At 51.8% G+C, this 26,943-nt stretch overlaps 10 protein-coding genes across 10 annotated transcripts; 5 read left to right on the top strand and 5 right to left on the bottom strand.

Moving 5' to 3' along the window:
* Window positions 1–1,299: 1,299 nt before the first annotated feature.
* Window positions 1,300–2,229, top strand: PG997_009367 (uncharacterized protein; the record flags this gene model as incomplete). The annotated part of the gene is made up of 2 exons (XM_066813682.1): window positions 1,300–1,531; window positions 1,805–2,229. 2 exons carry the CDS (start codon window positions 1,300–1,302, stop codon window positions 2,227–2,229), a joined length of 657 nt encoding a protein of 218 aa, XP_066665644.1.
* A 2,671-nt stretch (window positions 2,230–4,900) lies between these two features.
* Window positions 4,901–5,440, bottom strand: PG997_009366 (pre-mRNA-splicing factor CWF10; the record flags this gene model as incomplete). The annotated part of the gene is made up of 1 exon (XM_066813681.1): window positions 4,901–5,440. The coding sequence occupies one exon, from the start codon at window positions 5,438–5,440 to the stop codon at window positions 4,901–4,903; it is 540 nt and encodes a 179-aa protein (XP_066665643.1).
* Window positions 5,441–5,897: 457 nt separating this feature from the next.
* Window positions 5,898–9,013, bottom strand: PG997_009365 (uncharacterized protein; the record flags this gene model as incomplete). The annotated part of the gene is made up of 4 exons (XM_066813680.1): window positions 5,898–6,172; window positions 6,321–6,408; window positions 6,638–8,924; window positions 8,994–9,013. The coding sequence occupies 4 exons, from the start codon at window positions 9,011–9,013 to the stop codon at window positions 5,898–5,900; spliced, it is 2,670 nt and encodes an 889-aa protein (XP_066665642.1).
* Window positions 9,014–10,251: 1,238 nt separating this feature from the next.
* PG997_009364 (acetyl-CoA C-acetyltransferase) lies at window positions 10,252–11,205 on the top strand (the record flags this gene model as incomplete). The annotated part of the gene is made up of 4 exons (XM_066813679.1): window positions 10,252–10,316; window positions 10,429–10,478; window positions 10,557–10,783; window positions 10,852–11,205. The coding sequence occupies 4 exons, from the start codon at window positions 10,252–10,254 to the stop codon at window positions 11,203–11,205; spliced, it is 696 nt and encodes a 231-aa protein (XP_066665641.1).
* Window positions 11,206–11,231: 26 nt separating this feature from the next.
* PG997_009363 (acetyl-CoA C-acetyltransferase) lies at window positions 11,232–11,639 on the top strand (the record flags this gene model as incomplete). Its single annotated transcript, XM_066813678.1, has 1 exon — window positions 11,232–11,639. The coding sequence occupies one exon, from the start codon at window positions 11,232–11,234 to the stop codon at window positions 11,637–11,639; it is 408 nt and encodes a 135-aa protein (XP_066665640.1).
* Window positions 11,640–12,655: 1,016 nt separating this feature from the next.
* Window positions 12,656–17,934, bottom strand: PG997_009362 (uncharacterized protein; the record flags this gene model as incomplete). Its single annotated transcript, XM_066813677.1, has 5 exons — window positions 12,656–13,222; window positions 13,282–14,985; window positions 15,055–15,906; window positions 16,091–16,903; window positions 17,446–17,934. 5 exons carry the CDS (start codon window positions 17,932–17,934, stop codon window positions 12,656–12,658), a joined length of 4,425 nt encoding a protein of 1,474 aa, XP_066665639.1.
* A 774-nt stretch (window positions 17,935–18,708) lies between these two features.
* Window positions 18,709–19,280, bottom strand: PG997_009361 (uncharacterized protein; the record flags this gene model as incomplete). Its single annotated transcript, XM_066813676.1, has 2 exons — window positions 18,709–18,801; window positions 18,870–19,280. The coding sequence occupies 2 exons, from the start codon at window positions 19,278–19,280 to the stop codon at window positions 18,709–18,711; spliced, it is 504 nt and encodes a 167-aa protein (XP_066665638.1).
* A 2,287-nt stretch (window positions 19,281–21,567) lies between these two features.
* PG997_009360 (uncharacterized protein) lies at window positions 21,568–21,972 on the top strand (the record flags this gene model as incomplete). The annotated part of the gene is made up of 2 exons (XM_066813675.1): window positions 21,568–21,672; window positions 21,730–21,972. 2 exons carry the CDS (start codon window positions 21,568–21,570, stop codon window positions 21,970–21,972), a joined length of 348 nt encoding a protein of 115 aa, XP_066665637.1.
* A 259-nt stretch (window positions 21,973–22,231) lies between these two features.
* Window positions 22,232–22,591, bottom strand: PG997_009359 (uncharacterized protein; the record flags this gene model as incomplete). Its single annotated transcript, XM_066813674.1, has 1 exon — window positions 22,232–22,591. The coding sequence occupies one exon, from the start codon at window positions 22,589–22,591 to the stop codon at window positions 22,232–22,234; it is 360 nt and encodes a 119-aa protein (XP_066665636.1).
* Window positions 22,592–24,258: 1,667 nt separating this feature from the next.
* On the top strand, window positions 24,259–26,418 carry PG997_009358 (Fumarate reductase; the record flags this gene model as incomplete). Its single annotated transcript, XM_066813673.1, has 4 exons — window positions 24,259–24,289; window positions 24,390–24,458; window positions 24,566–24,803; window positions 24,870–26,418. The coding sequence occupies 4 exons, from the start codon at window positions 24,259–24,261 to the stop codon at window positions 26,416–26,418; spliced, it is 1,887 nt and encodes a 628-aa protein (XP_066665635.1).
* Between the last annotated feature and the right edge of the window lie 525 nt (window positions 26,419–26,943).

Below are 26,943 nucleotides of genomic sequence, written 5' to 3'. Positions count from 1 at the left end.
TTGTTTAGTAGCCTTATTAAAGAGGGTATCGCGAACCAACCGAACTCGATCTTTACAAGTGCTCCGGCACACAAGCTTCTCCCGTGCTTCTATGCAAGGGGCGGACGGAGGCTGAGTTCATGCACGGCATACCTAATGCTTTGACGACACGCCACGCTTGAACATAAACCCACCATCCCAACGGCGATCACCAAGACAATTAATCAAGCAAGCAAGGCGGTGCTTTCAGTCACGAGAGCAACACGGCGATCATCAAATTCGCGTGAACACTACAGATCAGGCTTGGTGTGGTTGACCAAAACCCCTGTGAACATCAACTATTCAGCCTCAAAAGGTGGGCTCGCATGAACTTTTCTCTGCTCTCTAATAGAATCTCGAAAATTCGTCGACGGCTTCCCATATCGCGCAAATTACTTGACGGAAAAATTCAAAGGACACGAACCGAACGAGATGAGCACCGCCCAATCCGTCTTGACAGACTTCATCGGCGGCGGGGCATTCTAATGCATAGCCAGAATAGTAGCTACCCAAGGCAGAACCCGAGAATCAGGGCTGAAGGGCGAATGCGACTCTTTGAATGGTAAAAGATCTACCACCAATAGTACCTGTGGTGGGTTAGGGATTTTTAGTATTCGTTAAGTTGAGCATAGCTCCCTCGCTCCAGTAGTACACACACGAGGTACAGAGCTACCGGATTTACGTGAAATTTACCATGTCTCAGGTAAGGGTACATATATACATACAGTGCACAGAGAGATATCAACTGGATGCCCCTGACGGAACCTGCCCGTGTTAATGAAAGAGCACGAGGAAACATGAACAAGGGCCATTATCCATTATCGATAGGATAGAAAATACTCGATGCAGCATGTGAGAAGGGCAAGCACTGGTAGCAGGTGGGCGCGGCGGGCAACATCAAATTGAATTCAATTGGCAAGTACCAGACAGGGAAGGCGCCGCTGTATGGCGGACTAACACCGGTCCGAGCCCAGCGATAACGGCTGGCTTTAATGTCAAGTGCCTATCTCAGCGTGCAGTGGCAATTGCTGGGGCGGCTGATATCTTCGGATTGCATATCAAACCCATCAATTGCCGCCCAAGTCTACCTCTTCCAGTCCCCCCATCCTAGGATAAACGAAGAACAAGCAGAAAAAGAAAAAGAAGGAATCATCACATCACGACGCTGCATCTCTCATTTCACTTGTTACACCTTTTTGAAACCGAGCGCCTGCAGTCAGTGGCTCCCGTTCTTCTACAAGAAGCAGAAGCAAAAGCAGGAGCGAGCAGAAGAACCCCGCCATGGATAACAAGGACAACGCAAACCCCACCATTCTGACGGCATCTGAATTGCCCACGAGGCAAATCAAGAAGAGAAAGTCGCCGGCCAGCGCCGATGATGCCAAGTTTGCAGATGCTGTCTCGCGCAGGCCACTATTTCTATCAGACCCCTTTTGTGATGTGTCGTGGTCGGATGGCACGGAAAGCGAGGATGAGTTCATCGAAGAGCCCATAGACGAGCAAGAGATCTACGGTAAGTACACATCGTTTTGCCATTTGCCAATCTCGCATGCATCCATCACCGTTCGTCTCATCTCCCTGTCACGGGGGCTCAGCTAAGATGCACTGTACTGCCCCAAGCATCTATGACCTGCAGATGCTCATACGCTCGTCCAACTGTCGTTGTATATCGAGCTCCTATCCCATCACCATGTCCTCATCATGTATGCCGCGCATAGGACACGCGCACGCACGCACACACATATATTCGCAGCCTGGTGAAGATCAAACAGCTAATAATGATCAGATCTGATATCGAATATTACCGATCCTGAGCATCCCATATCTCTTGGTCAATTGGCGGTTGTCAATCTACCTGACGTGGAAATAACCCCACTCCCTTCAACACCCTGTGACCCCAATGCACTTAGACGGGTGCTCGTGAAGGTTACTCCTACCATTACTCATTGTTCACTGGCAACCGTTCTAGGCCTGGGTGTCCGAGTTCGTCTCGAGCAGGCACTCCCGCCCAATTACCGCGTTGATGTCGTGATCAAGGAGGGATCCCACAGCCAGGACGATCAAGTCAATAAGCAGCTGGCCGACAAGGAAAAGAGTTGCTGCAGCACTCGAGAACGACACACTCAAGGGTGTACTGGACAAAATGCTGGAAACCTGCGTTTAGACTTCACCTATGCCAACTCATGCGCGACGGCTCTGTGTGAGCTTTAGCTGGGAGAGCTCAATGGTCTGGCCAGCCAGTGCCACCCCTTGATATAAACGGTACTTACACAAACGTGATACTGCACTACCTTATCCCGAGGCAGTGCTTCCGCGAAAAAATATCAGCAGCTTAGCGAAACTGCTTCTACGTCCTACCATCGCCAACCGGCTACTGCTTCGTCCCAATCATTATTTGGGTGGCAATTGTAGCTACGAGTCCATGTGTTCCTTCTTAAAGTCAAGGGGAACAATGCCACACATCAATACTACATCCGGTCTCATGTATGGTGCTCGGGGGCCCGGTCCGAGACGGAATAGATACTTTTGAGAAGATCGTATTCTCGAGAGGATCGTCCAAGATCAGCATTTCAGATACTACGTTTGCTTTATTGCATCTGCAGCGGTCTCAAGGCCAACGCATTCATTGATACAGACATAACGTATCAGGCGAACATGAGCAGACATGCAGTTGGTGGAATTGGCGAGGGCTATTACACGATTCTTACAAACCGGATTGCGGTTGCATTTGTGTGTTTCTTTTAAGGTGGCATGCGTGGTGAACGAACGAGGATCTGGGAAAGCTATTTTCAGAACCTGGCAGAACCTGGAGAACGGTCCATTGCATTATGAACTCGCGTCGATCCTTCGATAGTCTGGCTCAACACTGGCCGGTGCACGGACTACGGTTTAGGGGACTGCAGCCATCACACAACACATTGCGTAGTGTTGCGCGAGCTGAGACGAACTTCATTTGTTTTTCCGAAGTTATATGCGCAGATACTCAGACCACGACAGCGTTCGTTTTCATCAGTCTACATACAGAACACTGAACGCCTGAATCTTTGCTGCAGACCGTCGCGCATCCGAGTTTCAGGCCTTCTACGGAGTGTCCTCTTCACCACTTTGGAGAGCAGCCAAAAGCAGGTCGGTCAGACTGGCTGCACATACACTCCAAACCAGCTCCATCTGTGTGTGTCATAGGGTGGACAAATACATCTTCAACTGCACCGTTGAACTCCACCCAGCCAGCCGGGACCGAACTACGCCGCAAATCCCATATAGATGAAATGCATGCATTGTCGAATCTTGAATCAATATTGCATGCCAGTTTTCCGGGACACGAGTCAGTCTCCAGCTCACGATATGTGACATCTCCACCATTTGGGCATCTGGAATGACCGCCCAACTATTGCAGGTACTAATTACTAAGCTGTGTGTGTGTGTGTGTGTGTGTGGCATGCGACTGTTTGCAGGAATCAAAGTTGGAAATCGAGGAGGGAACAAACAGCTAGAGACCGACCCAGACACCAGGATCCCTCTTCCCTTATTCGCGCTAAGGCCAGAAGAACCCTCTCTCAATCACCTCTTCCTGACCGACCCCGGATTTCTGTACTGTGTGTACCACGCTTTAACATTAGACTACACAGACAGGGGGCCCTTCGGTTTCTCTCCTTATCCCCTTTCCGTTTCCGCAGAAGCTATTCCGCTGCTCTTGATATCACTACTGGGCTGTTTCTGTTTCGACATGACCAAGAGTTTATTTACACTGTCGCATTTGAACCCACCTGGGCCTGCCCTGTGGGAATTGGGAAGGAATACACGAGCGTTTACGACATCTGGGCATGAATGACACCTGAACAAAACGAGTATCAGATCGTCGTTTTCTTCTTTCGATGGCCACACACATATGTACAGTAATGGCAACGACGGTGGTGTCTGGGTAGTATATGCGAGATAGATGGATGGATGCGCGTACAATGCCAAACCAAAGCGGCAGCTCGAATCCGGATGATGGGTGGGCGGGACCGAGCAGGGGTGACAAACAAGGTCGGAAGGTGGAACAGCGTCGCACACGCAGGCAGGACAAAGGCGCCTATCTTCTTTCCATCGAGGGAAAAGGTTAGAAACACAGCCGCATATCCTAAACGTTACGTCTTCTTTTTGCTGTCTTACAAATCAACTTTCTCAAGTGGCGAGCAAGCAAAACAGAGTCTGCCCCCCGATTGCGGGTCGGGACTCCTAGAGCTCGCCTCACAGGGTAAGAACATATGCAGAGAGCGAAAGAGAGAGTGGGAGAAAATGCGACGAGCACCATCGTCCTAGCCAGGGGACAGTCGAGTATAGTTTCAGGATAGATGGTTCACCTCGTCCGCTTTCATTTATGTGTGTATGTGTACAGTGAAACGCTCCAACAGTAGACAAGCCTGGAACGCTGTCTGGTGTTCACACCTCTCCAATCGAAGAGGCTGCTACTCTGTAAATTACTTGTAGTACAAGGGAGTGAGTGAGTGCATGGTGCCGAACACCACTCTCCAAGGCACGTTGTCGTCGTCGTTTAACCCCGACTATACTAAGCTAGTTATCGGGATCTGGATTACCGGAGACCGTCGGGAGGAATAAGAAAGGACACTCCCTCGCTCCCCTAGCCTTGATAGCTCACACCACCAGAGCGCATATACCCAATGCCTACCCATGTGAGGATATCCACTTTCTGCCCCAGGACTCGCAACCCCATTCGCTTACCGAACGGGGTTTGCTGTTGCTTACTTCTTTTCTTGCTGCACTCTAACAGGGACCCCCAGCCAAAACTCTCAAGATCCTAGATCGAAACGTTCGTGAGGTGTACGGGAGCAGATCGAGGAGCAATCGATATGTTTCTTTATCTCACGTCTTGATATCCTCATGAGTTGCCCAGGGCACCGCTCTCCAGCAGACTCTGGTAAAATTCAGGTTCGAGGAACTTGGCGACACTGACGTCCTCGCTCAGACCCTTTCTCCGCCGTGTCTTGAGCACAAAGTCGCGCGCAGTCGCCTGGGCATCGGCGGGTTGCAGGGGCCGCAGCACCACATCCAGGTCAAGCGGGTCACCAGGCACCTTTTGCCAACGCTCGAACACAAGCGACACAGAAGCCAGACCCTGCGTCTGGATGCGCAGATCTGTCTCGAACCCGAAGCTATCGATGACGGGTAGGAGACCGCTCACCCGGTACAATGGCGTCCCTGCGATGGGGCCGTCGAGCAGCACGTGACCGCGCCGCCGCGCCAAAATGTTGTATAGAGTGGGCACCGAGTCTTGAGGTCCTGTCATAGAACACGAATATAGCGGTTCCATAAGACGCGGGTTTGCCATGAGGAATGAAGAATAGCAGGCGCGACGTGCTGTCGGGATGATCTGGCCGCCACCGCGGAAGATGGCTTCGGACGCTAACGAAGCGTCCATGATGCGGAATTTGGTATTGCGAATGGCTATTGGGGGTTGCGGAGTTAGCAAAAATTACACGCGGATAATGTGACATGCTGAACAAATGCTGCGTCTTGGACAACTGCAGAACCCTTGCGTGCCCCCCTCCCGGCTGCTTGGCATGGGCTAGGCCTAGGGAATAGAACTCGTCTCTCGAAGGCACATTCAGGGCTTCATGAGTGTGCCCTTATTGCCTTTCTGCCCCGAAAGCACTTGCAATCTAGCGATGCCTTGATGTGTGGTTCACATAATTGGTACCGGCTCCTGCTGCGGCTAGTATAATACTGCGCACCAGTGAGAACAGCCCAGAGCTTTCGCTTGCAGCAACGCCGCAGTACAACATACGGTATTTGCCGCTGCGACTTTGGGATTTAGGCAAGGTACAGGTGGGAATGATCCCGCAGTCAGGGCCCCGGATGCACCAATGACACCGTCTTTATTGAGCCTTGAAGTAATAGCCAATAGCCCCTGACGCACTGGGGATAGTAAAACCCCAAATGCTTCCCAGGCTTGACCCAGCTGCAGGACAAGGGGTGCCGGCGTACTTGGCCCCAACTTCGCCTGGCGTGCCGAGACCCCGGTAGTTTCTCGAGTCTCTGCTGGCTCTCCGCCATTTGCCCCTGTTTGCCGGCATCGAGATGTAAGGTAGATAGGTAGTACCGTTTTGGCCAGTGCTACCCACTTCTCGAAGAGGTGGGACAAGTCTGCATACTTTTACAGAATGGGATGCAATAGGCAGGTGGGTAGGAAGAAAATAGCCCAAGGGATAAGAGGGTAGGATGTAATGTTGGGTAGGGAAGGTGTGCGGAAATGCAATGATAGGGACGATGACGCAAAAGAGATCGGGTTGTAAACTCACGTTCTTCGCAAAGAGGACCTTCGCGAGCAGCCCAGCTGAATCCTTGTCGAATGGTTTCTCGTACTGTCTTCAAAAGACTCTTATCGACCTGCCGAACATGTTAGGTACCATTACCAAAGGCCAAAGAACAAAGTTTTTTTTATCGATCTGTCGAATGCCCGCGCCCAAATGTTGAAGCTGGCCGAGCCACGAGAGATGACGAAACGGCCTGCCTCATCTGGTCGAAGCGATGCGACGCTCCACCAGAAGACTCCCAGATCAAGGATAGAGCACGCGCAGACTCGCGGTGGGAAAGAAAACAGAGAAATTGAACATACCTCGGAGGGGAGAGTGTCGTCCTGTAGAATGTTAGGTCCCATCTCGTCTGGACCAAATGCCCATATGCTTCTGGCAGCCAGTAGATCCCATCCGTACTTCTCCTCGAAGAATCTGGCAACCTTTCGGGTGCCGTCTTGCATCTTGACGCGTCCGGCCTCGATATCTTCTGCGATACCGTCGTCCAAAGGTTCAGCCACCATTGTGATTTTGTTCTTCTTGTTAGGCGTAATGGCATAACATTTAGTTGCTGAAGCCTCGTCGACCGTTTCGCAGAACCGTGTCACCGGATCCGAGACTTTGATCTCCATATCAGCATACAATCGTCGTAGATCGTGTAGGACGCAGTCCATGTAGAGTTCGCCCGTGCCGAGAATGATGTGCTCTCCCGACTCTTCCACCTTGGTCGTAATGAGCGGGTAGCTCTTGTTGATTTTCCGCAAGCCATCCAACATCTTTGGCAGCTCTGATGGGTTGATAGGCTCGACTGCCACTTTGAAGACCGATTCAGTGAAATGTGCGACGGGCTTGAAAATGTAAGCCTCCTCGTCGTCGTCTAATTTCGGCGGCATGATCGTAGCAGACTTGACGATCGAGTTGTCCACACCTGCAAGAAGAGCCCAGTTTCCAGCAGGAATGCCGTCCGTTGGAATATTGTACCTCGTTTCTGCGATAAACACTCCGGATATGGTGGCCATAGCCATGTCTTCCTCGTCGTCTATCGAGTAACCCTCGCCGAGAACCCGCACGTGCACTCCTGGTTTCGCAGTGCCGCTCATGACCCGGCCAAAGGATGTAAAGCTTTTGCCATCGGTTGCACTGAACAGCTTTGTTATACTCATGACCAAAGGACCGTCGGGGTCGCATTTCTGCATAGATTTCGCCACTTTTGTGTCCAACGGCCCTGTGTAGTACCTTTCCAATTTCCTCTGCGCATTTTCTACAGGCGAAGGAATGTGCTGGACGACCATGTCGACAAATCCTGTCGAGGGCCCGAAGAACTGCTCGCATACGAGTTTCAGGAGTACCTTGGCGTCGGTCTTGAATTGTGACGGCTTCAAGTGAATGCCCAATGTGGCCAAGGTCTCCTTGAGGTCCTCTGGACTTTGGCTAATGGAGTGGGCGTAAATCTTGTAGATAGGCTCCAACACAAAGTTGATGAACGAACGTTTCGCACGATCTTCGACTGGCTTGCGGCTGAATGTTCTCTTCTTCGGGTTGAAATAGACATCGCCCCAGAGGCGTTTCGCGAACTCTTCGGTGTTGACCCCAGGAAAGCTGTCTGCATACATCTTCGCGAAGGACTGAAGAGTGAAGCACCAGCCCATATCCGCGCACGCAAAAAGCACATTGCCCTTCTCGGGGCTCAATCGCCTGGACTCGCCGAGTCCTGGAATAGTGTTTTCGATGATGGTATTGACTTCTTCAACCACATGCTTGAGCTTGAAGTAGGCGTCATTCGGCGGCAGACGCAACTCCAGCATGAGGCGGTCCATTTTGTTGATGATTAGCGTCATGGGGATGTCCTCGAGGACAGCGTGCTTGATAATCTGTTCGGTGTTGACCTGGACGCCTTCCACAACATCCACCACCAGAGCCACGCCATCGGCCAGGCGCAATGAAGCGGCAACCTCGTCGACGAAGTTTACATGACCCGGAGTGTCGATTATGTTGAAAAGGTGCGATTTACCCTTTGTGCTCTGCAACACTAAGCTCATAGGGGCTGCCTTGACTGATACTCCGCGCTCTCGCTCGAGCATGGAAACGTCTGTGTATCGTAGCTGCTCATCCCGCTTTCTCCCTTGACGCTTGTCCAACCTATCTGAGATGTCGTGCGTCTCCAAGACCAGCATATCCATGAAGGCAGTCTTTCCGTGGTGCAGATGGCCAGCAAACGCGATATTCCGTATTTGTTCTGGGTAGTTCATGAGATCGGTCATGAAGCCTCGGTCGTAGAAGACATCAGGAAGGTCGTCCTCCTCGATATTGAACTTTCGCGTGTCTATCGGGGCGATGATGGGCTGTGTGAGGGGTTGCGCATCTTCTTCCTGCACCATAGTCTCGACATCCTCTCCGTAAACCTGTTGCGCCGTAGGGTAGTACTGCTTGTCCTCGTGTAATATGACGGCATTGGACGGGCCCTCGTCGTCCAACTCCATCAGCTCCTGGCCCGTGACTTCGTGGGCAGCTTCGGACTGGTCGTCATCGTAGACGTAGGCGCCGGCGTCCACGCCATGCTCGGACTCTTCTTCTGATGCATCGGCCTCTTCGCCGATGAAGTTGCCGAACCTATGAGGAAGGGAGAAGGGTCAGTATTTGGCACAAAGGGGCTATATGGAATTCTCCAAGGGCTCATACTCATCATAGAGGTCATCCATGGCTTCTGGTGGGATATGTCTTTTGGAAACGCGGGTAATTGGGCAAACGACGCGATCCTGTAGACAAGGTTGCTCAAAAAGTTGCGATTGATGCAAGGCTGAGAGAGCTTTCGAAGCTCCCAGTGTTTACTTTAGTGGGGCTAGTGGTTATCGCTTGTGGCTTTGCGGGCCTGGTTTACAGTGGAGTGTCTATCGGCCAGCCAGCTGCGATTAGGTAATAAAACTTGACGTCCACCCAGCAAGTCGCTGAACATTGAAGCCACCTTCATGTTGGGAAGATCCATCTGATCCATCTTACATGTAGGTAGGTACCTAGTACCTAGCTGCAATCCGAATGAATGGGAAGACAACAAGATCAGTACTTACTCATCAGGGCTTCTTTGCTTTGGTCGAAGCCATCCTCAAGACAAGATACTGGGTAGTCGAGCGAAAGGGGCCTACATAAAAGACTGGCGTCGCTGCCAACAGAATCCATCCAGGGCCCAGCTATATGCAGCGATTGGTGAATGTGATTGGTTGAAACCCATGATATGACTAGACTAGGTTGGCTATTGCAGAAATCGGTCCATTTGCCCATCCTCGACAAGGAAGATTACTCCTAAGTCGACGCGACCCTTTTTGAGAGCAATTGCGTCCTCAACGCCAGACCTGGCCAGCCGGGCTAGGGACTTGTAGGCTGCCAATGCCTAGAAGCCAGCCGCGACGTGACACCTACTGGCTGCATGGAGAGATAGTGATTGGACTGCGTACAACCAACCTTGAGGATCCCCGACAGGCGAGGTGAGGTAGTATCGTACTACACAATACCCGACTGCTGCAAGCCCGAGTCCTGCCTGCGCCGTACTCTGTACAGGACAACAATATCCCAAACAGGGCGCTAGCATCAGAAGTGGCGTGTCGGGGATTGCTAGCTCTGGACAAACCCGAGTAAGACCCCACGTCGGCGGAAGCTTCCTGCCATTCATTCTTCTGCAAGGGGCCGTCCTGGCGGTGAGGTGAGGGGCAATTGGAAGTAAATAGACCTTCTAGCAGTATTATCTAAGATTAGGGGACCCGACTTCGTTTCTATAGACGTTGAAAGAAAAAATAACAACACGCCGGCCGCCCCAACCTGCCGACCTGTACCTACCCTCCTCCTTCTTTTTTTCTTCTTCTAGACGTACGTTGCCTTATCTCGCCTGCTTTCCTGTTCACTTCGTTCTTGAAGCTATCCACATCTTCCTCCTCAGCTGCCCATCATGTCTGGTCTTCCTACCGTCTACATCGTCTCCGCGGCGAGAACCCCCGTCGGTTCGTTCCTTGGGTAAGTTCGAGAACAGATTGCAATTTGGCTTTAGCCCCCTCGACATGGCCCGCCCTTCTCGATGCTCTTTCGCCATATTCAACCAAGACTGACCATCTTTCGTTCCTCGCAGATCGCTCTCCAGCTTGAGCGCAATCGACCTGGGTTCCAAGGCTATTAAGGGTAGGTCCTTCTCGCCCGATTGCTGAAAATCCTCCGATCCTCGGACGCAGAAATCTGACCACCTTGCCCCTCCTACAGCTGCCGTCGAGCGTGTCCCTGAGATCAAGCCCGAACATGTCGAGGAGGTCTTCTTCGGCAACGTCCTGTCCGCCAACCTGGGCCAGGCCCCCGCCCGCCAGTGCGCCCTCGGCGCCGGCCTGCCCCAGTCCGTCGCCGCCACCGGTGTGAACAAGGTCTGCGCCTCGGGCATGAAGGCCATCATCCTCGGCGCCCAAACCATCATGACCGGCAACGCCTCCATTGTCGTCGCTGGCGGTACCGAGTCCATGTCTAACGCCCCCACTACCTGCCCATGCTGCGCAACGGCGCCAAGTTCGGCGACCAGACCATTGTCGACGGCATGCTCAAGGACGGCCTGACCGACGCCTACAAGAAGGAACACATGGGCATGTCCGCCGAGCTCTGCGCCGAGGAGCACGGCTTCGACCGCGCCGCCCAGGACGAGTACGCCATCGAGACCTACACCCGCGCCCAGAAGGCCACCGAGGCCGGCGTTTTCAAGACCGAGATCGTCCCCGTCGAGGTCAGCGGCGGCCGTGGCAAGCCCCCGGTGCAGGTTACCACCGACGAGGAGGCCAAGAACCTGAACCCCGAGAAGCTCAAGACGGTGCGCCCCGTCTTCAAGCCCAAGGATGGCACCGTCACTGCCGCCAACGCTGCCCCCTGAACGATGGTGCCTCCGCCGTCGTGCTCATGTCCGAGGCCAAGGTCAAGGAGCTGGGTATCAAGCCCATCGCCAAGATCCTGGGCTGGGCCGATGCCGCTCAGGAGCCTGAGCGCTTCACCACCGCCCCCGCCCTGGCCATCCCCAAGGCTATCAAGCACGCCGGTCTGACCGACAAGGATGTCGAGTACTACGAGATCAACGAGGCCTTCTCTGTTGTCGCCCTGGCCAACATGAAGCTGCTCGGTCTGTCTGCCGACAAGGTCAACGTCTTCGGTGGCTCCGTCGCCATTGGCCACCCTCTCGGAGGCTCCGGTGCCCGTATCGTCACTACCCTGACCACCGTCCTGCGCGAGAAGAAGGCCAAGATTGGATGTGCCGGTATCTGCAACGGTGGCGGTGGTGCCAGCGCCATTGTCATTGAGAGCCTGCAGTAAGCTGCAAGACAGCTCGATGTTGTAATTGACGAAGCAAAACGAAAACGAATACTACTACTAACACCTATATAGGTGCCGGCATCTGAACGAGCACATGAGTGTAGTATGTCACGACATGATGCTGGGGATGCCCAGAGGCTCCTCGGAGTGCTCGTACCTATCACATAGACCTCTTGCACCAAAACGTGCTAATTAATAATGAACAAATGAATCTCAATGCTGTCTTCTCGCTTTCATGTTCTCGCTTTCCACGGCTGTAGTCACCTGTTGAGTTGTCTCGCTATGCAGGCAAATCTAAGTTTGCATGGAAAGTTTACAACATGACTGACCTCCAGCTCAAGTAGAGAAACCCCTATTACCACCCCACCTTCAACACATTTTGCCACATTACAACATGGAACTCAAGGGTTCCATCTTCTCTGCATACCATACATATGTGCAAGTATTTGTAAAAAATAATGAAGCAAGCTGAAAATGCCTAGCCTAGAACCGTTCTATAGTACAAATACAAAGCGAAACCCTTGTGCCGGATGTTTCGCGGCTAAAGACTGAAAGAACTGCTACCGCTTCTCTCTCTTGCTATATCTTCATCATAAATCATGTACGTCAGATACAGATACGCGAGTGACGGTCTTTTCTGAGTCTTGATTACTTCCTTACACCACCGTCATCTCTTCCATTGCACCTATCTCGTTTCATCTCTGTGCACTAAGATCCTATTCCCAAAACCGCTGCTTTCCATGAAGAGATAAAGAGAAAAAAAAAATCAAAGGAGAAAAAAAGGCGGGAAGGGAACACAATCATGTAGGTGGTTGGTCTCCGGGTATGCTTCGAATGGAAATGCCAAATTGGATGCTGATGCGTGCAAAGCGCTCTCGCAATGCTGAATGAGCTCCTGAACGCCGAACGGGATGCCGCAAAACTCTCTACTCATTTGGGTGAATACCCGTTGGGAGAAGAAGACACACGGGTAGGTCTGCACACAATGAACGAGTCAAAGTGCGCTGTGAGTTGAACTACTCGATACCTTCCATGCTGTCAGCACCCTCTCCGTTCTGGCCGCGAACGTCCGAAGTCGGGGCAACGCCTTCCTTGAACCATTTCTGGAACTTCTCATTCGCTTTTTGCACTTCGTCCGGATTGACATTGCGCATCCAGGCAGAATTCATGACGAACTTCTCACTGAACAATTGGGAGCGATGTTCAGTAATGGCAGAGGCCCGCTCAGCCGCCTTGGCCTTCTCCTCATCCGTATCCGGTTCGGTCGAGTAAATGAACCACTCGGAGGTTTCCTCTTGCCAGTGGATCTTATTCGAGTTCAGGCAGATCCGCAGCACTAAGTTCTCGTCGTAGCGAAGAGGCTTTGGCTGGTCGCCATCGTCCGAATCCACATCACTAGAGGGGAGATTACGGGCGAGCACCGTCTTCTGGAGTCGAGACCGGGGAACACCTTCAGTGGGTTCCACGCGCATGTACGAAGAGATGTAGTACTGCCATCGCTCCTTCAGCTCCATCTCATCCATGTAGAATGTTGTATCGTCACGCTGCAGCCAGCGGATTGTGGCTTCCGACTTCCCGGGGAACTACGGAACGTTAGATTAGTTGCTTGCCAATAACACATCTCGAAAAAGAACAAACTTACCCAACAAATTACGAACATGTCGTTTTCCTTGATGCACTTCTGCGCAAAAGTGCGAGCGCTGATCTCTGTCTGATAGCTAGTCTCTTCTTGAGAACGGCTGCTCAAGAATTGTGCAATCAGATCAGGCGTCTTCTCCTTAGAGTCAGTGCTCGTGCAGATCAAGGATAGGCGGCAAAGTGTCTTGAGAAGGTCTTGTATGGTATACAGAGTCCATCCCTTCTTAAGGTAGTAATGTCTCATAACCTCTTGATACCGGTTCTCGTCAATCTCGCCATTGATATAATCTTCGATCAGCTCGACCGTCTTCGGCCAGTACGACTCCGGATCGTGCTCATCAAAGTAATTGATCTCGTTGACGGAGATGCCGAGGGCTTTGGCGGGCTTCTTGCTCTTAGCGCGGATAATTTCGTCCCTGACACTCTGACCGCTCTCCTTGATATCCTTCAACCGCTTGTACAGGGTCTGGAAGATGCTGAAGAAGACATATACGGTCTGGTTGCAGTAGAAGTTGTACCAAGGACGAGGGAAAAAACCATCGGCTTTCAATTCGCCGTCGCCGTCGATCAGAGATTCGTCTCCCTTTACAAGATAAGCACGGGGCACAATAGGCAGCCAGCTCTCGTTTGTAGTCTCAGACGGTACAGCATCCTCGTGGGCATCCCCTGATTCGTCTTCGTTCGCGGAACCAACGTCTGGCGTTGTCTCTTTGCTGCCAGAGGCGGCACTATCCTCCTTATCTTTGCGGGTCTTGGTTCCGTTGCGACCCGGATCCAGTACACCCCGCAACAGATCTGACTTCTTTCCGTTGCGACGAGTCGAGCGACCGTTAGTCAGCTCGGCCGGCAATTGCTCCTCAGCATCTTCTTCGGCAGACTCGCGGTCAATGTCATGAAGTCGCTCCTGAACCTTGTCTTCGGGCAAATCGAAGAACTGGGGAATGAAGGACTCGAAGAAATCGACAGTCCTTTCCTTTTCGGATGTACTGTGGTGCCCGTTATTCGTGCCGTAGAGGACCATGAAACGGAGCAGATCGAGGATGACTTCTTGGTCGCCAAGCTCATACGCAAACTGGTAGCGAGGAACCTGGGCTCTAGCACTGCGCAGTCTTCGCTGCTCCTCGTTCTTTGTCTTGATGACATCGACGAGGTGCTTTGCGGAGAGGCTGCGCTTGTCATTTTGCTTAATCTGAATGCCCATATGGTCCAGACTCTTGAGATGCATGATCTCGGTTTGGGCTTGCCAGACCTTCTCCCACTCTCGCTGCGTGAACCGCCACTCCTCGTCCTTCTGTTTCAGTCGAGCTAGTACAACAGGTACGACCGAGAAGGGATCCTGGAACATGTCGTTGACGACTTCGGCTCCTTTATCCACGCCGTAGATCTTCTTGAGAACACGCTTGTAAATGGACGTGCTAGGGCCTCCAAGACCGGGTGGCATGACAAATGTCTCGCGCTCATGGGGGCTCATGTTCAGCATTTGTTGGGCGATCGGCTCAAGCAGCTGTATACACTTAACATTCAGCTCAATGTTGTAATCGTAGTCATGGCGCTCTTCCTCAATGCGATGAAGACCTTCCTCGAAAGCGTTCTTTCGATGGGCGACGAATCCGGAATCTTCGGAGGCCCAAGTGGGATGCGAGGCCCATTCGTCGTTGAGGACAATATTGCACATTTCATCGCGACCGCTGCAGGGCTTAAGCTTTTCCTACAAGAAAGATGCGTGAGTGACCAGTCACCGGCGAACGGTTATTGCGATAATATAATGTTAACTTACTCGACGAGGAAGAAGGCGGTAGCTGGGGCCGCTTGCGCGGCAGTTGCTGAGAGAGACCTTCTCAGTGGGTGGCCTCGGCCGGTTCTCAATTATTTCGTCGCTACCCTCATAGTTCAGGAAAGCTCGGAACCAGCTCATAAGCTCTGGGTTTCCGCCAATGAAATTGCTGGCTTTGTGAACCAGGTCGTTCTCGTCAATAAGACTTTGCGAGTACATGTTGCAGAGCTTCAGGAACTCGTTCATGGCGCCGCGGTTGTTCATGAACTTCTTGACCTTCTCGAAAAACGCGAGCTCGTCCGACGAGCAATTGCCCGTCGAGGTCGGAGGCAAGGGTTCGGGCATGACGGGGGTAAGAGTCGGCTCGATCGAAGGCACGTCGGCAGGCAGAGGCTTATGGTTTAGCTTGGTTCGCTTGTTGCCTCCGGTTGCAACGCCCGGAATGGACCGCTGGCTGACCGGAGGTATGCTGTCAACTATGCTTGGTGTAGCGGCAGCAGGCGCTGGCTTCTCGTTACGAGGGCGCTTCTTGTTCTCCTTGGTGGCACTGGCGGGAGGCGCAAAGCTGCCGACCGGCGGCATCTTCTGGCCGTCGCGCATTGTGTGGCTCGGTTGCGGCGTGGTCTGCGTAAAGCCGGTCATTGCAAGCATTTCTTCTGAGCGAAGGTGCTGGCCCTTGTTGGACGCAGCCGACTCGGGAAGGAATTGCTTAAAGTCCTCGAGTAAATCGGGCGCAGTGTTGAAAAGACTCGTGACTTGCGAATAAACGTCCTGGATGGGTTTCTGTTCGCGTTGGTAGGTCTGGAGGATTTCCAGGAACTGTTTGTAGATTTCAGGTTTGTCCTGGAAGCGGTTCTGTGGGTAGCAGAAAAAGTCAGTAAAAGCTGAGTTCTGCGAAAAGTCATGCATTATTATTGAATTGTTCCTTAGAATGGCTGGGAGAAGTAAAAAACGACATAGTGCTGTACAATCAACAGTAGAAACGAATCCGAACAATGGTCTGCGCTGGATTAAGATTGGGTGGTTTTTTTTCTCTTACCTTTATCTTATTGACATAGCTTATGGCATGATTGAACTCCACTGGCCCTCGCTTTTCCATGCTTGCACTATTTTGAGCAGAGCCATTTGTACCACTCTGCCCCCCAGGAGTTGGTGTGAGGGCGTTGCGTGTGCCGGGAGCGTTGGGAGTGGTAGAATTGTTTGGCGGAAGTTGAGAAGCACCGCGCTGTTGCTGCGCTGAGCCGGGTCCATCAAACGGAGCCGTTTGGCTGGCCCCTTGACCTTGTCCGAAAATACCGGGGCCGTTTGACACTGGCGCGCTAAACGTCGCCTCAGGGCTTTCGATGCTATGCTGGGGCTGCGTTTGTTGTTGCGACTGTGGCGGCGGTACTGGCGCTGGCGCCTGCTGTTGTTGCTGTTGAGGCTGCTGTTGCCAATTCCCCGGTCGGTGGCTATTGAAGAATGGCGCGCTGGCACCCAAATGTGAACTGTCGCCGTGGTCTCGTTTCGCGGGTATCTGTTGCACGGTCGTGCCCATGGGCGTCGTGACGCGAATCGCGTTCGGATTGCCTCCCTCGCCGCATTCGATTCGGTAGCCCGGGGGTAGGAACGTGTTGAAGCCCTGAATGAGGTTCGGGTGGCCGGCGAAAAGGTCGGATACGCGGTTGATGACACCCGGAGTGTCGATGCTGCAGAACAGATCAGCTGTCGTCGATTTCCATGCAAGTTTCCGGGTGTGATCTTGTACTGACGTTTGGCTCTTAAAGTCTTTCATTATGTCCAGAAACTTGTTGTAGACGTCCGGTTGGTCCGCAAACTGCACCTTAACCTGGTCCAGGTAGCTCAGCGCATCCTGAGTTGGAAAGGGGAATTAGTAAATGGTTGATACGTGTACACGGTTGGGCGCTCGATGGAATATAGTACTGGATATTCTGGGATTTCCCGAGTCCCAGGCCATGGTATGGCAACACCGCCGAGGGTAAATCCTGAGCGAGACATTCGCGTAGACAGGCCTCATCAGAACTCAGAAGACAGGGGCAGGAAATTGTGAAATGGCAAAGACAGAGGGAGTTCTTTGATGCAATGCGCCTCGCGCGATCTGGCACCGGATCGTGGAGCGTGACAAATGACGCGACGATTTGAATGTCTCCTGGAAGTTGTGGAAAGGGGGGGGTTCCGTCCAGTGACGTTGACTCCTCTTTGCGCAGAGATCCTCACGTGGGAAACTATCCGGTCGGAGATGCAACAACAAGGAAGGCGACTCGCGGGGTCAGATTGAATAACACACGGACGTGTCGCGTCATGGGATGGGATGGTTAGGTTGGGCCACTTGGTTCCTTCCTAACATGCCATGGTTATGCGAAACTATGAGGCGCCAAAGCCAGCCATTCTTACATTTAAAATGGGTTGCTGTCCCTGTTGCAGCGCCCCAGGGCCACCTCCACCGGGTCCAAACGGCACACCCTGCGCAGGCGGCCGATTGCTCTCCTGCTGCAACGGGCCACCAAAGAGTGAGCCCGCACCAGACGAAGAAGCCGGCGCTCCTGGGTTAGGGCCGCCGCTCAGAGCACCGAACATCTGGCTCGATGCTGTCTGCGCCTTATTGGGTATGGATCGGTTCGATTCGGAGGGCATAGGACCGCCGCCAAAGGCCGGCGCGCCTAGGGGCACGTTTGGCGGTGCAGAACCATGGCTTGCGAGAAGGCCGCCAGGGCTGTGAATGGCTCCAGGGAGTCTGGAAGCGACGGGTTGATGAATCGGTAAGGAGCCGGCGTTGCTGTGGTGGGGGGTGCCAGTAGGCGCTGGGTAGGACTGGTCGCGATGATGCCGCTCGGCAGAATCCCGATCACGATGCGACATCTCATCAGCCGGATGAGGGTTCATGGTTGAATATGGACTTTATCTGCTGCGGATCATGTTAGCGAATGCCCCGAGCGAACAATTTCCACCGTGCAATTGCCGGTCAGGAGATGCGACGTGGTCGACTGGATTGCTGTCCAATCTTGGCTCCTTATTGCGCAGACAGGCTCTTTTGCAACTGTCCGCACACAGCCCGACTGCAGAGCTCTCAGATATAGGGACGGGGCAAAAGGAGGCAAGTAAAGCCGGACAGACCTTCTACATTAGATCAAGTATGATAGAATTGAGCGCAGTGCTTATAACGCGCCGATGAGGGTTGTGTGAGGACCGCCAACCTTCCAGCAATTCGCAGGAGCTTCGGAACCCGCTGCTAGATTGTGATAAGATAAGACCTTGCGGTTGAATAGTTAGTCCTTACCCGACGCTTCGCCGAAGCCGCTCTCATTAGATGACAATCTCAATTATGCCATTTATGCCATCGGCATAATTTTATCACCAAAAGCAGCGCACAGTAGCTCCAAATGTGAGGCAATCAGGTATTTGTAGAGCAGCACGCTCAATACCAAGTTGAGCTTTTGCCAGAGGTAGTTGATTATATTTCACAACAGAACAACAAGTAAATTGTCCGACTCAATTCAAGACGTGCACGATATGTCAGTAGCTGGTCTGCAGGACTCTTGGGTCTCATCGGTTTAGCAGGAAGGGTATGCGCGACACGCTTTCAGGGACAAACTAGTAATGTCACTCCCCACGCAAATCACCATATTTCAAATCAAGCATGAGAATATATTCAAGTATTCAAGACCTGTTTCGGACACCTTTAAGCGTCCAAAGCTCTCCATTCCCGACCTTACCAGCGATACTATCCACCTCGATGCCATCGGGGTATATCTGCAACGTTGTCAGCACCAGTATCGACAGCAGCAATATCCCTATTCCTGTTTTTTGGAGTCACTTACCACTTTCTTCCCATCTTTGTTCTCCCACCAGATCTCCTTGTCGCCTGCCAGCAGACTCTTGACCTTCTCGCCCTCCTGCCAGGGCGACAGGGGCAGGATGTGCGCCTCGGCGAATTTCTTGAGATTCTTCTGCGCGCGATCTCGTCCCTCGTCGCCTTCGTACGCCGCAGCAGCCCCGAAAGTCTCATAGTCCTGGGCATCTTCCCAAGGCTTCCGCGGGAGGGCATCGATCTGTGAGTTCAAGGGCGCAAGCACCGTGCTGTTTTGCGACGGGTCCTCGAGTCGCTGCTCGATTGATGCCACGTCTCGTGTAAGTGAGGCAAATATATTGATGCTTCGATCGCGGCTCATGACGTCGGAGAGCATCACGTTGTTCTGCTGCATTCTAGGTTGGTCTGAGGAGGATGCCATGATGGGATGTTGTCGGGGGTTGTCTGCGAGGTTCAGTTCAGAAATACGAATATGTGACTGTGCGGTTCCCTGTGGAAACGATAGCGCTATGAGCAGGTGGAAATAGTAGAGTGTGTTTGGCTTCATATTGATAACATTTGGGTTAAGAAAGTCGTGCTGCTTCCGACGTGTGTTAGTGACACCATGTTGAAGCATGCGCAGCAATGACATCATCCCGCGTTATGCCTGTGGATTATGCATGACAAGTAGCCTGCATATCTCTACCCATCTACTTCCGATTCTGACGGCTGGTCGAATTATGCCTATACCAACCCATATAGACCGCCTTGTGCATGCCTAGCTGGCTCTCCTTTCGGAGGTTTCTCAAGGTGATAGGGGCTTGGGTGTATTGTAGACTTGAGAATGACCAATGTAGAAAGAACTACAACACCATGGCTAGATCTCAACAGCACTCTCGCTAAAGGGAGGCGGGTAGTAAGGAGGACTTCACAATTATCATAATGTGGATTAGTTGCTATTTATGCCTCAAATTCTATGAATAGTCCATTTCCTTTCGACCTGGATACCTGTTCCACGTATCACTGCCTACGTCAGGTTCCGTTCCGAGCCCCCATCATCCATGGATTGATGATCCTCGTCCAGCGCCGGTCCTGTAGAAACAATAGCGTCATGTCCGACCCTGGGCTGTCCTGGATCGTAATCCCTCATCTCCATGCGATTTCTTAAATTTCGGGTCTCTTGGATCTCACAAGGCCTCTTGCTCGTTCCCTGCTGCCTACCTTCCGTACTATAACCCCAAGCTCAACGTCGACCATTAATATCCAAACAAATAATAGTGGTTACCGAAACGAGAGTCCCCGGCCAGTAGTAGCAGCCTTCTCGTAAGTTCCGCTTTCTCTGACGTCTTGTGGTTCTTTGGTCTTTGAATAGCATACCGGATTGTCCATGTCGTCTACAATATATCGCCACTACATCCCCTGTATCACTTTCCAGGGCCGAGACTCACGGCTCTGACATTTGCATACGAAGCCTGGTTTGACTTATGTCCTCATACGGGGAGAAACAGTCATGATATCAAAAAAATACACGGGAAGTATGCTATTGTTCTGAGTGTTGTCTAGGAAGATTATATATATCTTGGTCAGTCATCCTATTTACCCCATAATAGAAGAAAATCGCCCTTGACGTTTTCTTTCGTTTTCTTCCTTCCTTTTCATTCTTTTCCTTCGTTTCCCTACTTCTTCCTTCTTTAAAGTGGATGCGGATCTCATGAAACATTACCTATCAATCGGATCTCTAGACATGTAAAGCAATAATCCATTTATATAGGCCCGATTGTCCGTGTAAATCCGGACGAGTTTCACTCTATTAACTACGATATAGTAGATTCCATCCACGTAAGCGGAAACCGCGTGCGCGAAAGCAACAGTATTACTTCAACACAATTGCAGGACCCCTGACGCAGTCCTCGTTCGGTATACGGGACCACGAAACGCACCGAATTCGGCATGGTACAGTCAATCTGTTCTTTTCACGCGTCCAGATCATGAAGCTTGAGCTTGAAGTACATGAACTAGCTCAACGCCGTTGCGACAAGATGCGACGGTGGAAGCAGACTCCCTTCGACGTCAGCGAGGCATACAACTGCTTCACCGATGATACCATCTCTCAATACGCGTTCGGCCAGCCGCTGGGCTTCAAGGAGTAAGACGGGTGGCAGCCCAATTTCAAAGCGGCTTTCCGCGCATCTTTAAGCATGTCATGTCGCTTTCGCTCTTATCTGGTGCTTCTGGCCCCTTATCTGACTATGTAGACGTGTGAAGGGAGACATGAAGCTTTTGAAGAGCCAAATGACGGTGAAGTTGGCCAGTCATGTGGAACGAGCGATGCGCGGCCGGGGAAATGGGGGATATTCGCTGAGCCCAAATTAGAAAAGACAGTGTATTGTCTAGCTGGCGAGGGCTTCTCCCTGCTGTCTTCTGGAACAGAGACAACAGCCGTAGGTTGCCTTTCCCAGGCAGTCAGTTTGAGCTTGCGGACTGTAATAGTTTGTGTGCGAATCTGGGAATATGGAAGTAATGAAACAAGACAATGTTTGTGATGATCACCTACTTTCTGCTGGCCCATCCTGAGAAGCTGGCACGCCCAAAGGCAGAGCTTAGTGGTGCCAACCCTGAGAAGCTGAAATGGAGCGTGCTCGAGCAGTCAAGCTACCTCTAGGGCATCATATACAAGGCTTTGCGTCTCACAGGCAGCATCTCTCGTCGCAACCTGCACATCACTTGAAATGAAATACTGGTATACCAGAAAGGGGAGTATAAAAAGTAACTATGCCATCCCAAGAGGGACCCCTATCGGGATGAGTTCCATGATCCAGCACCACGACGAAGATGTATTTCCAAACTCTTAATACCAACCCGGGCGGTGAATTGACCCCATACCGGGCCAGAAGAACCACACCCTGGAGAGACATCTTATGTCTTTCTTAAGGGAGCCGGCAGTGCCTCGGAATGAAGTAAATGTAAAGAGGATCCAAGTTAAACCCTCTTGTAGAACTGACGATGATCGGCTGACGCGTTTTGTTTCTTATGTTGCTATAAACTCTCACGCTCTGCGAACTGCAACTGGCCACGGCAGCATTGGCTTTGAGGGTTTTCCCACATGCCCAGCTGTACCAGACAACTCAAGATAATGTTGACTATGCCTTTTATCTGGTGGCTCTCATACACAAAAGGGCCCGGAAAGGGTCCAGGTTTTGATCTCGTTGCTACGCTTGAACGTTACATCCCTCAGTCGACCTACTCGTGCCCAATGGTATAGGTGCAACTTGATGAAGCCGGCCCAACAAGACAAGTATGATGCATACCCTGTGCTTTAGGGCTCTTTTTGAACCCAGAGCAGACAGTCCTAGAGAGTGGTGATCTCGGAGACGGACTAGAGTTTGGCCTGCATCATTCTCCGTTCGACTTTTTATAGTTGACGCAGCGAAGGTGCCTATCGTCCATAGCCTGTTGCCCTCTAGTACCTCCACCGTCGTCATCTTCACCTGGTGGTCCATATAGGGGGCCGACCAGACGCCGCCCTGCCCCAGCAATGTGAATCTGGTGCTGAAGTTCGCTTTCTTGCCCTTGCCCGCGCGCGAAATCGAGCCTGGATCGTCTAGGCGCCCGTGTTGTGCGAATCCGTCTAGAATTATAGTTCAGCGTCATGAGGCAGCCATCCGCGTTGTAGCCCGGCATCTCGTTGACATCCAATATGTTGATGTCTCCCAGCTTTTTGTCGTGACTTCCCTTTTCCAGAGGCTCCAGCATTTTCGCAGTGCATATGCACCACCCACCCATGTTTCTATGCAGTGAGTTCATGACGTTGATGTATTTTGGGTGCGTACGGAGTAAACTGTTACTTTACCTGAGCAAATATATGATGCGTATATATGTAGATAGAGTGCGATAATATTATGGTGGTCAACTAGTGTCCTACGCACTCTACGTGCCCGTTTATTCCAATCCTAGTGCATTTTCCCGCGACATGACTGGGGGAAACAACACCTACTACCTAGGCACAAGATAGAGTAAGCCCAAGGATGGTCGTTTACGCAAGTTCATGTCGGTGTCAGATAAAAGTGGAATGATCAGTAAGAGAATGGCCGGTAATGCATGTGGGATAGCTGGTGGTCATTGAGACAACAGGCCGTCTGTCATTGGTATCTGGTTGCCACTGGAATAACTGGCTGCCATTGGGATAGCTAGTTGTCACTGAATAGATGTTTGCCACTGGAATAACTGGTCGCCATTAGAATAGCTGGTGGCTAGCAAATTAATAAGCCTGCTTATTTCAAGTTAGGGAGCTGAGCAAGACTCATTATGCCTACTTGAAAAAACTAGACGAAAAGGCTTACCTTTCACATGTAAGGACTATAAACGCAAGGAAGTGCTGTCTCTGGCGTATCAACCGGTGATCACTGATATGTATTCTTTCCCCCATGGACTAGCCGGCAGTGTCATTTGATGCGCCGCCGATTGGACCGGACGCGGTCTTCCCCCACAATGGGGAATCTGGGGGGTTACTACCGTACTAGGAGGTAAGCTTGGGGAAAGGAGCAGCTTTACGTGTGCTGAATCACATGTCAAACGAGAACCGCGCGGCGCATCTGCTTCGAATATACAGGCATTCCGCGTTATGGAAATGAATGACCCGGTGACTCCAGCATCATTTATTGATGTATTGCAGGATGGATATGCCATTTGCAGAACATGCGAGCAGTTAACAACATAAGTTGTCCAATCATCAATCGATGATTTGAATCGGTCCGTCCACAGTAGAGCTAGGGGCAACCCCTGGCGGCGTCGCGCTCCTGAGGATGTAAATGCACCACCAGCCATGTATAGCCTCTAAATAGCTACGTAACTCGATTTCTTTCTTAATTCTCGGAGAAATGAAATCTATTCTGTCGTTGTTCTCATAATCTGAAATCCGGTTTTGCCCAGTTTGAATGGGAATCTGGATGGAAAAAGGGTCTGACGACTGTGTGCATCGAAGCGCCCCTTGTGGGCCTCGGCATACTGGCGGTAGCGGTCGGCATGAGGAATATCAATATTGCTTAATGCGCGCAGCTTGTCATTTGTACACACATGGAAAGCAATAGGCAATGGAAACCAGCTATCGTCTGATTCAAGTTCCCGGGCTGGACCGAGTCGTCAGCCAAGGTGCGGCGAATAATGCATTCTTATGTTTGAGGCAGACAGCCGTAGACCCTTCAAAGTTCGGCGGGCAGGGCAGTTAAGTGGGGACTGCATCAGCGTACCGACATGGGTCACATGCCTAGGTACCTCGGCAACCAACAGCATGATATACATAACATATCATTCCTCCCCCAATCCCCATTCTCACGACCTTTCTCACTCTTTTCTTCCATTTCATCAACCGACCTATTTTCTGTCTTCTGTCGCACTTCGAGTCTTTCACAACAAGCGCAAACATGGCTGCAATTACCGTTGTAGGCGGCGGATGTAGGTTCCCTATGACATCCACCCCTCGCTCCTCGGCTATGCCGCTGGTCATCGGCATGATCATACGATAGCGAGATGAATGAAGCTGACAGCATCTCAGTATCCGGTCTTAGTGCTGCGCACACAATTTACTTGGCCGGTGGTAATGTAGTGGTCCTGGACAAGCAAGGTACGCTCATCATCACATTCAACGCCCCCTCCCCCCCAACAAAACATCACCACCACATTCCAAGACTCGCCGACTATCCTCGACCATCACTGACGATAAAAACCTAGGATTTTTTGGCGGAAATTCGACTAAGGCCACGAGCGGAATCAATGGCGCCTTGACGCGGACGCAGGTCGACAATAAGATCGCGGATAGCGTCAAGCAGTTCTACGACGACACCCTCAAGTCAGCCCGCGACAAGGCCAGACCCGATTTGATCAAGGTTCTGACCTACAAGTCTGCTGCTGCAGTTGAGTGGCTGCAAGATGTTTTCAACTTGGACCTGACTCTGGTTTCTCGGCTTGGGTAGGTTTTGCGACAATGCCCATCAGGGGCCCCATCTCTCACTTTTACTAACAAGTCTTTGAACAGAGGTCACTCGCAACCCCGAACTCACAGAGGACATGACGCCAAGTTCCCTGGCATGGCCATCACCTATGCTCTTATGCAACGTTTAGAAGAGCTCGCCGAGACCGAGCCCGAGCGCGTCAAGATCATCAAGAAGGCACGCGTCACCAGCTTGAATAAGGAGGGCAACAAGGTTACTGGTGTCACATACGAACACGACGGCGAGAGTGCTACATTAGATGGCCCAGTCATCTTGGCCACCGGTGGCTATGCTGCTGATTTCAGTGAGTCCTCGTTGCTCAAGAAACACCGCCCCGACACCTATGGACTTGCTACCACCAACGGTACGCATGCGACCGGTGACGGTCAGAAGATGGTCATGGCCATTGGCGGTAACGGCATCGATATGGACAAGGTTCAAGTCCACCCCACAGGTCTGGTTGATCCCAAGGACCCTGGTTCCAAGTGGAAGTTCTTGGCCGCCGAGGCTCTGCGCGGCGAGGGTGGTCTTCTGCTCAACGCCGACGGTGATCGGTTCTGCGATGAGCTCGGCCACCGAGACTATGTCTCGGGCATGATGTGGAAGGAGAAGGAGAAGAACAAGTTCCCCATCCGACTCATCTTGAACTCTAAGGCCTCCAACGTCCTTGACTTCCACACACGCCACTACTCCGGCCGCGGGTTGATGAAGAAGATGACTGGAAAGGAGCTTGCCAAGGAGATTGGCTGTTCGCCTGACCATCTTCAGAAGACCTTTACCACGTACAATGCCATCGCCGATGGCAAGCAGAAGGATCCTTGGGGCAAGAAGTTCTTCCACAACGGACCCTTGGACATCAACGATGATTTCCACGTTTCTTTGATGGAGCCCGTTCTCCATTTTACCATGGGTGGCATTGAAATCAACGACAAGGCCCAGGTCCTGAATCAGCAGCAGCAGCCCTTCGAAGGCTTGTTTGCTTGTGGTGAGCTTGCTGGTGGCGTCCACGGTGCCAACAGACTGGGTGGCTCCTCTCTTCTGGGTTGCGTCGTTTATGGCCGTGTTGCTGGTGACACTGCCAGCAACTACCTGTTCCAACAGGCCCTTTCCGGTGCTACTGGAGGTGCTGCTTCGCGTCTTGGACAAATTTCATTGCACATCGACCCCTCGCAGCCTGGCCGTCTCAGTGTTCAGTGGGGTGGTGATGCTTCGTCGGCATCTGCATCAACTCTTGGCCAAACGACGAGTGCTGCTGGTCCCACTCCCAAGGCCGATGCCGGCAAGTCCTCCCAAACTGCCTCGAAGGCCCAAAATCCCAAGAAGTTCGAGATCCCGCAGAAGGAGTTCACCATGGAGGAGGTTGCCAAGCACAACAAGAAGGAGGACCTCTGGGTTGTCGTCAAGGGTGTCGTAATGGATCTCTCCAACTGGCTCGACGAGCATCCAGGTGGTCCTCAGGCAATCATGAACTTCATGGGACGGGATGCTACCGAAGAGTTTGAAATGCTGCATGATGATGAGGTTATCCCCAAGTATGCGCCTCAGCAGGTGATAGGGCGCGTCAAGGGCCAGGAGCCTACCCTTGAGTTCTAGAAACCCCATTCTAGTGCTATGTATGTCAGTATTGTAGGATTTTCCTCGGTGTTTTCTGGCGCAGCCTGACGTTGCAACCTGTGGAGAGGACTGGTATGGGTCTTCATTCCCACAACATACCTGGCGTACTTGGGCTTTATTCGATGGAAATTGTATCCTATAGTAAACATAAGTTTCTTCAATGCGTTATGACAAGATACATTCCTTTATATTATTCGATGCCATCCTACTGCGCGTATGTTTTAGCGCTTCTGACTTGTAGTTCTTCCCTAGAATGTTGGTGTTCGTTCAACGCTTTAACTAGTCAAAACATAAGACTAACAGATTTTCGTAGGCGACTACCCAGCGTTCCCTGGCACTTTTATCAAAGTATCGAAACGTATATATGCTTCATTTTGCTCGCTTGGTACTTTTTCTAGGTATTTAGGGCGTGTCTTTGCACGTTGGAAGATGAGCAACGAGGACTCCATAAGCCCTTGGACCATGGCAAAGCAATAATAACTAACTGAGCCTATTCATTCCCAT

The sequence above is a fragment of the Apiospora hydei genome, assembly GCF_038363865.1.
Source record: "Apiospora hydei strain CBS 114990 chromosome Unknown utg000007l_segment0_segment0, whole genome shotgun sequence".
NCBI classification, from domain to species: domain Eukaryota; kingdom Fungi; phylum Ascomycota; class Sordariomycetes; order Amphisphaeriales; family Apiosporaceae; genus Apiospora; species Apiospora hydei.
The sequence above is the reverse complement of the archived record's forward strand: the minus strand, read 5'-3'. Positions and strand labels throughout refer to the sequence as shown.